This window comes from Phocoena phocoena, chromosome 3 (assembly GCF_963924675.1).
Source record: "Phocoena phocoena chromosome 3, mPhoPho1.1, whole genome shotgun sequence".
NCBI lineage: Eukaryota > Metazoa > Chordata > Mammalia > Artiodactyla > Phocoenidae > Phocoena > Phocoena phocoena.
The window spans coordinates 168,984,702-168,993,904 of NC_089221.1; the positions used below are offsets into that span (position 1 = coordinate 168,984,702).

General features: G+C 61.5%; 1 protein-coding gene and 1 pseudogene across 1 annotated transcript; one reads left to right on the forward strand and one right to left on the reverse strand.

The window, feature by feature from the left end:
* The first annotated feature begins 941 nt into the window (after positions 1–941).
* LOC136120717 (3-galactosyl-N-acetylglucosaminide 4-alpha-L-fucosyltransferase FUT3-like) lies at positions 942–2,027 on the forward strand (annotated as a pseudogene).
* Positions 2,028–4,870: 2,843 nt separating this feature from the next.
* On the reverse strand, positions 4,871–8,033 carry NRTN (neurturin). Its single transcript, XM_065875351.1, has 2 exons — positions 7,865–8,033; positions 4,871–5,295 (listed from the first exon to the last, which is right to left on the reverse strand). The coding sequence occupies exons 1-2, from the start codon at positions 8,031–8,033 to the stop codon at positions 4,871–4,873; spliced, it is 594 nt and encodes a 197-aa protein (XP_065731423.1).
* Positions 8,034–9,203: the final 1,170 nt, after the last annotated feature.

The following is a 9,203-nucleotide window of genomic DNA, read 5'->3' on the forward strand; positions in this document are numbered from 1 at the left end:
CACCTGCAAAGAGGGAGAGGAGTTTGGAATTACATTAAGAGGAGAGAGTTTGGATTCTGGATCGTAAGGGCTGTAGCTGTGTGTATTTGGGCACGAGACATATCTATTGCTCAGAACCTCCGTTTTCTTATCTGTAAACTGGGTGTCTCCAGGGCCGCAGGAAGTGGAGAGGGGCAGGGCCGAAGTCCTAGATTCCGCTCTGGTGGTTGGGGTTTGGAGTCTGGGAGGACTTTGTGACCGCCGGCAGGGACGGAAAGGACCGGGGAGTGGAAAGACATCGGCCAGGCCAAGAGGCCGCCCAGGATCCCCCAGTGCGGGACCAGGGGGGCCATCTTTGGACGCTTATTCCCTGAGCACTTCCTGTGCTCTCCCCATAAACTTGTCAGGCTCTCCGTCACCTCCGGACCTTTGCGTTGGCTGTTTCGTCCACCAGGAATGCCCTTTCCCCCAACTCCTACACTACCTGGTGAGCCCTCAGATAACCTTCCAACGTAATCACATTGTACCCCTCCCAGGCAGAGCCCTGGCTCCAAGCCTCAGCTCCAGGGCACTGGGGAGCATCTTGTAACCAGCTCTGTCTTCTCCCTAGGCCGGGAGAGACTCTGGGAAAGCTGGGAAAGGGCAGGGTCAAGGTCAAGGTGGGACCTGAGAGCATCGGAACCTGTCCCAGGTCCGGAGGTCATGTGGCCTAGTGGGTAGGAATAAGTGGGCCCTGGAGCTAGATGCGTTTTGTTGGAATTACAGTTCCGCCGTTTTCTTGCGTTGAGTCCTTGGCCTCAGTTTTCTCGTCTGTAAAATAGGGATGAGAACAGTGCCCCCTACCTCAGGACTCGTAGAGATGAACTTGGGTAACCTGCGTCTGCCCGCTAGGCATGTGTTATTATTTTGGTTAGCAGTGATGCTGTGTTCACTGTCCCGTCCTCCCAGCTCCTCTCTGACCCATGGATCCACCTGGCTGGGCCAAGATAAAATGTTCCTGGCACCACTGTCTCCCCGGGCTGTTGCTGCAGCTGCTTCTGGCTCCGTGCTTCTCCTCCTACCTGCGTGTGTCCCGAGACAAGCCCACATGGGTCCCCGAATTGGGGGCCCCCTCCCAGGCCGCTGCGGGGCCCTCCACCCGCCCACCTCTGCGTCTCCTGCTGTGGACGTGGCTATTCAACACCCCAGTAGCTCTGTCCCACTGCTCGGAGATGTGGCCCGGCACAGCCGACTGCCACCTGTCAACCACAGCGAGTACCCTCGGGCGGATGCGGTCCTTGTGCGTCACCGAAAGGTCAGCTCCGGGCCTAAGGCACAGCTCACGCCTTCCCTGCGGCCCCCCCCCAAGCTAGCGCTGGGTCTGGTTCATCATGGAATCGCCCAGCAACTGCCCCAAACCGAAGGCCCTGGACGGATACTTCATCCTCACTGTGTCCTACCGCCAGGACTCAGATATCTTCACGCCATACAGCTAGCTTGAGCCATGGCCTGGCCAGCCTGTGGACACACTGGTGAACGTCTCGGCCAAGACCAAGCTGGTGGCCTGGGTGGTGGCCAACTGGAGGGCGGACTCGGTCAGGGTACAGTACTAGCAGAAGCTGCAGCCTCACCTCCAAATGGATGTGTATGGACGCTCCCACATGCCACTGCCCCAGGAGGTCATGACCAACAGGCTGTCCCAGTACAAGTTTTACCTGGCTTTCAAGAACTCCTTGCACCCTGACTATATCCCAGAGAAGCTGTGGAGGAACGCCCTGCAGGCCTGGGCAGTGCCAGTGGTGCTGGGCCCCAGCAGGAGGAACTGTGAACAGTTCCTGCCACCCGAAGCCTTTATCCACGTCGAAGACTTTCAGAGCCCCAAGGACTTGACCCATTATCTGCTGGTGCTGGTCAAGGACCACACCCTCTACCCGAGCTGCTTCTGCTGGCGGGAGACGCTGCGGCCCAGATCCTTCAGCTGGGGCTTGATGTTCTGTAAGGCCTGCTAGCGGCTGCAACAGAATCCCAACTACCAGACGGTGCCCAGTATCACGTCTTGGTTCACGTGAGCCAGCCAACCTGGGGCCTGGGCTGCTGGGCATCTGGGGACCTTGGTGGGTGGAGCGCTCCCTTACCTGGGGCTTCCCCTACTGGGCACCGCTGCTGCCAGGAATGTTGCTTCCGTGGGACCTCGCTTGCTAGGAGCTTCACCTGCTGGGGGCGGGGGTGTCATCTACCAGGGGCTGTGGCTGCTGGGCACCCACCAAGACCCCCCCCTGGGGAACTAGCCTTGGTGCCCCACCCACTGGTGATGGCCCTGGTGGATTGGCTTGTGGGTACTGCTGCTTGGTGCCCCGCCCACTGGTGATGGCCCTGGTGGATTGGCTTGTGGGTACTGCTGCTTTGTCAATGAACCGCCTCGGGGGTATGCAGGTTGGCAATACTGACACCATTTTCGAGATGGGAACGCTCTGAGGACACTGGTGTGTCCTCCCTTACTCCAGATCAGTGGTTCTCACTCCAGGACGATTCTGCTCCCAGGGGACAATTGGAGTGTCTGGGGACATCTGTGGTTGTCACAACCTGGGGGTGGGCTGATAGCATCGAGTGGGAGGGGGCCAGAAATGCTGCTCAATAGCCTACAGTGCCCGGGAGACTGGGGCGCAGAGGGGGTGGGACTGGGGGTCCATGTGGGGCAGGGCTGGGACAAGGGGACGTTCTACACCTAGCGCAAGGATAGAGGAGGGGCAGGAACTGTCCCCGAAGGAGGGCAAGGGGAGAGGGTGTGACGCGGTGCATGTGACTGTGAGAGCGGGGACGACCACGTGGGGCTTGGAGTGTGGGTGGGCGTGGCCGTGTGTGACTGAACAGGCGGCCCCTGTGTTCTTGCAGGTGACCTTGAGGACGCCCCTCTCTGAGTGTGCCTGACCACTGAGCATGTAAGCATGTGGACCGTGGGTCTGCGTGTGATCCTAAGCCCTGTGTGGGTGGCAGTCTCTGTGCCCTGTGTGTGTGTGTGTGTGTGTGTGTGTGTGTGGCGCACACTGCTGAGAACCCCAGCCTTGGGGTCTGCGGGGGCAGCTCTGTTTACGTTCCAATTCTCTGGTGGGCTGGGCCAGTGCCCTGTGGTTGGATCTGGGTGGGAGATGGGAAGGCTGAAGTCCCAGGAGGCTGCGCACGCGCACGCACACACACACACTCACACTCACACCAAGGCAGCCAAGCTTCAGGGACCACAGACCCGGGCTCCAAGGCCAATTTTCCTGCTGTGTGTCCTGGGCTGAGCAACTTCCCTCTCTGAGGCTCAGGGCCTTCTAGGATGAGGAAACTGAGGCTCAGCTTCCCCAGCGTCTGGGAACTCTGGCTTCTCGGCATGGCTGGGCTGAGTCAGCCCAAACAGTGTAGGAATCCGCCACCCCAAACCTCAGAGTCAGAAGATTGCGGGGATGGGTGGGGGCCCCAGCCAGTCAGCCTGTTCTGAAATTGCCTTCCAAGCAGGCCACCCACGGTTTGGGACCTGGCCTCCAAGCCCTGCTCTCGGAGCTCCCTGGAAGTCCTGCCTGTTAGCTGACTCCAGTGTCTCCAACTGCAGCCTGGGGCCGTGGCGGGTGCTGGGGAGCAGGGAGCTGGGGGTGTTCCTGCCTGGCTGGGTGAGACTCCCTGGGGGCAGCTTCTGATTTGAGTCCTCCATTTTCAGGATGGGGGTTGGGTCTGGGAAGGCCAGAGCGCAGATGTGTGGGAAAAGGGGGCAGAGGGCCAGTGTAGGAGACACAGCAGTAAAGGAGGGAAGGGTCTGTTCTCTGAGAGCCCCGGTCTGGGGTGGAGGCAGGGAAGAGGAGAGACGACTGTGCCCTAGGGAAAGCTGTATGGGAAGGGGGAGTTGCGCCTTCGAGACCCCCCCCTCCCAGTCTGAGGGGAAGAAGGGGAGGGGTCCACGTCATCTGGTCTCCCGGGTGCCAGCTCCGTGCTGGGAGCACCCACTCTCTTCCCCGCCCCTCCTCAGCCCGTGCAACCTGCCGACCCCTCCCCGCCAGCTGGGAACCCAATTCCCCGGTGCAGCCCTGGGCTTGCCAAGCATCAAGGTGACACCACGGGCAAATCTAAGCACCGCACCGTACTTTTTCCATCCTCCACAGGGGCTTGTCGTAAATTCTCCCTCGGGCTCCGGCCAGAGCTTTTATGGCCCCAGGACCTAGGTCCCTGAGGACCCGGCTCTGCCGCAGCAGGCGCCGGTTTCGGGCTGGATGGGGTTGGCGCCCGCCCCAGACCTATCCCCTCAGGGAGATGGGCAGCGAGCTATATTTTTAGCTAGTGAAAGGAGATAGTGGCTCCGAGTTCACCCTGGTGAGAGCTGCCCAGGCCCGAGGAGACCTGTTGGGTGAGGGAGACCTGGTTCACGGGGACCTCAGTCTTCTCATCTACACTGTATTTACACCTTCCCTCCCCAGAAGGACACCTTGCAGGGAGGCGGGGAGGGAAGGGGCACGGGGACCTGCAGAGAAGTGGGAGAGAAGGTCCCTGCCGACATCCCCCCATTCACCCCACTTTCCTTTTTGTACCCCGGAAACAAGACCCTCTTTGCATCTACTTTCCTCTTACCCCTAAGCAAATGGAATCCTTCCACCATCCTGCAGGTGGTACCCGCACCAGTCCCCCTCTTCCCAATGGAGATGGCGCCTCCTCCCCGTACGCCCTCATGCCCCTCCGAGCTGTGGGCACCCCCCGAGCGCGTAATCACAACCGGGGCTCGATTTTCCACACTTTATCTTTGTACAGTTATCGCGAGAGTCCTGAGCTCTCGACGGCATTTTCTGTGCATGGGCAGTCTGTCGCGGGGCTTGCCAGGCGGGACGGTGGGTGCCGTAGGGGCGGGGGGCGTGGCCGCCGTCTCGCCAGGCTCGGTGAGGTAGGGTCACACGCAGGCGCACTCGCGCGCCGACAGCTCGTGGACCGTGTGGTAGCGACTGTGCGTGTCCAGGAAGGACACCTCGTCCTCGTAGGCCGTCGGGCGGCAGCAGGGCTGCGCTCGCACCCGCTCTCGCCGCACTCGCCGCCGCTGGCGCAGGCGCCGCAGTCCCAGGTCGTAGACGCGCGCGGCCGCCTCGCACGCGCCTGCGCAGTAGCGGAACAGCACCGTCTCGTCCGACGCGTAGCCCAGGCCCAGCTCGCTCACGCGCACCTCGAGCTCGCGCAGCCCGCACGGCCGGGTCCCCGACCGCGCACGCGCGCGCCGCCGCCGGGGCCCTGCCCGACGGCGCGGACCCGGGGACCTCCCGGCCCAGGGCGTCAGTTCGCGAAGCTCCACCGCGTCCGGGGCGCCCTGCAGCAGTGCACGGTCTGCGAGGGGATGGAGAGAATGGGGTGAGGGTCAGTGGGTGGGTGGGTGGCAAGGAGCCCCCTACCCTCGCTGTTCCCTGAGAAAAAGGACCCTTGTGGAGACTCAGAGGTGCTAGAGCACCCTCTCCCGACCACTTATCTTGCTCCAGGATTCCCGCTTATGCACCCTCTCTGGGCGGTGTCGGGGGGTGCACATCCACACCCGCACGCTGGGTCCCCAGGGCTACTGACACCCTTCTCTGGACCCTGCACCTACGATGGACTGCTCAGAACCTGGCACATACTGTACCACATTCCAGCCTGCCCCACCTTGAGCTGAGCAGACTCGAGTGTCTGTCTTCCTCTGGACACCCCCTGCCCCCAGCACTCTCTGTGGACCCCACCCCTATGCAGAGCAGCATGGGATTTTGCCCCTTTTCACTGAGCTGCTCTCACCTCATTGAAGAAAAGGGAGGGCTCAGCAGGGGGTGTGGTGATCCAAATCCCTGTTTCTACTCAGCCCCAGCTACCCCCACCCCTATGCTGGGCCACCCCCATGTTACAGGTGAGGAAACTGGGCATCCAAAGGGGAAAAGATGTGCCTGAGGCAGGTGCAAGTGGCAGAGAGAGAGAAGCCCAAACAGCAGTTTTGCTTCCATCGTGTGCCCAGGTTTGGCCCAAGTCCAGCCCTCTTCTCCCACAGCTGCTCGTGGCTGGAGCCATAGATCCCCAGGACCCCACAGTCTACATTTATTTCCCAAGTGGCTGCCCCTGCCGCAGTACTCCTCAGCCCCAGGAGATAAGTGCAGACGTTGCAGTGGCAGGCAGTGTTGACGGTGGGTCTGCAGGCAGGGGGCTGCCAGCCCCTGAGCAGGTGGCAGTCACACTTGCAGTTGGGAGAGGAAATCCTGAGTTCAGCCCGCACCTGCCCCCAAGGCTGGCGCACCTGGCTGTCAAGAGAAATAGCTTCCTGGGAGGTCCGAGGGGGAAGGGCTGTCTGTCACCCTGGGCGTGTGTCTGTTCCCACAGGGGGTCTCAGAAAGCTGACAAGCCCAGGTTCGGAGCCTTGCTCTGCCACTGTCAGCCTTGTAGTTTCAGGCAAGTGATGGCCCTGTTCTGTGCCCCAGTTTCCTTATTTGCTCGGTGAGACTTGCAGAGTCCCCACTTTGACTGGGACTGGGAGGGTGGAAAGGGGTGGGGGTGGGGGGGCACCGAGCAGCATCTTTTGAGTCCTTGATGCCCAGGGACAGGAGCAGGGTGGCTGGCACTGCCTGCTCTGGGGTTAGGTTGAACCTGGCTCACTTCTGATGCCTAAAATTCCACCATTTAGTGTGCCCACCCCAAAGGTGTGTATCTAGAGAGTTAATTCAAGGGATTGCTGGTTAAGATCCAGATGCCAGATGCCCAGCTAAATGTGAATTTCAAGTAAACAATGTATAATCTTCTAGTATATTATCTGTCCCTGCCTTCCTCCAGCAGGCCTGGCCACGTGCACAGGGTCTGGAACACAAAGAGATGAGGTCCACACCCCCCTGGCCCAAGCCTGAAATTCCACCATCAGCGCATTAGTCCCAGGGCCTAGAACATTGGGACTTCAGGGGATCGGGAGCCACTCCCTTCCCCCAGTAGGGCTGGTTCCCGGGACAGGATGCCAGGCAGGCAGGACCCAACCATGGGCTGAGATCCTCCCCGGTGCCTGAAATTCCACCACGGGTGTTTTGCCCCCCGGGCCTGGGGCACTAGCTTTGGGGGGCACCCCCCGGGTCTCTGGGACTCAGTGTCCTGGGAAGGACTTTGCCGCCTGTAGGGGGGAGCGGCAGGGGCGGAAGTGGAGCCTGCGCCTGAGGCCACCCTTGTCCATTGTGAGGACAAGAAAGAAGGATTGTGTAGGCCGGCAGGGCGGGTGCGGACGTGCACGCAACCCCTACCCACTGGGGGCCACGCCCGCGCCCCGCCCGCGCGGGTGCACATGTGGATGAGCGCGCAAGAAGTCGAGGCCCACGCACCGCCATGGCCCCACAGAATCTGCAGAGCGCAGGCGCCAGGGGCGAGTGGGTAGCTGGGCCGTGGCAGCCACGCCCGCCGGGGTGGGCGTTTCCATTTTTATACCTCCCAGCTTCTTCCCACGTCGTTCTCTCCCATCCTTCTCTCTTTCTGTGCCTCTCTGTTTCTGTGTCTCTCCCCATTTCTAGGACTCTAACTATTTCTAGGGGTCTCTCTGTCTCCCCCTCCCCTTGGTCCCTGTCCACCCTGGGAGGTCACTAGGGCCTCGGGTTCGGCCTCCCTCTCCCTCCACCCCCCGCGCTGCGCTGCAGTGGCCGCCCAGGCCGAATGCCCAGGTCTAATCTCCATCTGGTCCCCTGGCCCCTCAGGGCTAGAGCCTAATTCCTTGTGACAGCTGAGCCGAGAGACCCCAGTTCCCAGCGGCCATCCCCTCCGACGCCCCTGCCAGGCCGTTGTGGGGATTTGCGCCCTCCCTCCACTCCATCTAAAGTAAGCCTCTGTGGCCCTGCTCCACTGCGTGAAATTCCACCATTGTGGCCGCTGCGACGTTGTGGGTATCTGACCCAAGACAGGGGGGAGGGCTTACACTGGGCCAGGCGGGCGATTCGAGCGTCCAGGGTGCGAGGCGGCCGGCGCAGCGGGGCAAGCGCGGGTCCGAGGCGGTGGCTGAGGAGCAGGCCTTCCCAACACATCCAGATGGAGAGCACGGAGCTGCAGAGCACCGAGGCCAAGGCCACCGCCTTCCAGCGCTGCATCCTCAGCCTGCGTGCACGGGATGGTCAGCCACACGGCCTCCGTCTGTCTGTCAGGCAACAAATGAACGGGCACGGGGTGCTGGACCAGGCACCGGAGATACAGTGGGGCCCTGATTTTGAACCACTCCTGCTTAATGATCAATCATAACATAGAAGTGATTCATTCAAGGAACCACTGAACAAGGTTGTGAAGAACGCTGCCAAGGACGGGGTGGGCACTGTGCCAGGGGTAACCTGGGAACCACCCCCATCTGGGGGTCCCAGAGTGCTTTCCTGAGGATTGAGGGAAGTTGAGACCTGAACAAAGGCAGGAGTTGGCCAGGCAGAAGAGAACGGCACCTTAGGCTTAGGCAGGGGAAACAGCCAGTGCAAAGGTCCTGGGCGGTGACCCCAGATGGCCAATCCAGCCGGGAGGCTGGGGTGGCTGGAGCCCAGTGAATTTGGGGACGGAGGTGAGGACATCCCCAGCAGGGGGCACTGTGGGACCATGGCGGCGAGGAGAGGTGGTGCTCCGAATACAGTCCGGGAGGCCGGAGCCCTGGGGTTGAGACATGTTGATGTCCTGGGAGTGACTTCCTGACCTTCTCTGAGCCTCGGTTTCCCCTCCAGACAAACTAATGCCCAGAAGCGGGCAGCAAAGGACTACAGCTGCCCTCGACCCACCTCCAGGCCTTTGCACAAGCGGGTTCTTCCATCCAGAACATTCTCTTCTCCACTGCTTCCCACTCCCATTAAATTTTCAGTCTTAGCTTGGACGGCGGCTCCCTCAGGAAGCCTTCCCTGACTGCTCCAACCCCCCAGCCCCAGGCCGGCGCAGGGGCACTCTCTGGGCCCCCACAATGCCCTAAGCGTCCCCCATTAGGGCACCGATTACTCAGTGTTGTGGCTGCCTAGTCGCGTCATTCTCGCAGTAGATGTTTAATAACCCAGGCGCACCTCTACACCTCCACCCTATCCGAGAAGCTCCCCGCCACTGAGTGGCCTCCAGCCCGCGTTTACATTTCCCCGCCCGGCTGCCTGGTGTCGGCCCTCGTGGGGCCTGGCGGCCAGCCCGGTGTAAACATTTACACGGAGAGCTGAAAGCCCGGCTGGACGGCGGTCAGCGCCTGGGCTCGGCCGCGGGATGCGGGGCGCCCCCACGCGCGTGTTTCGGGCCGCGCAGCTGGCCAG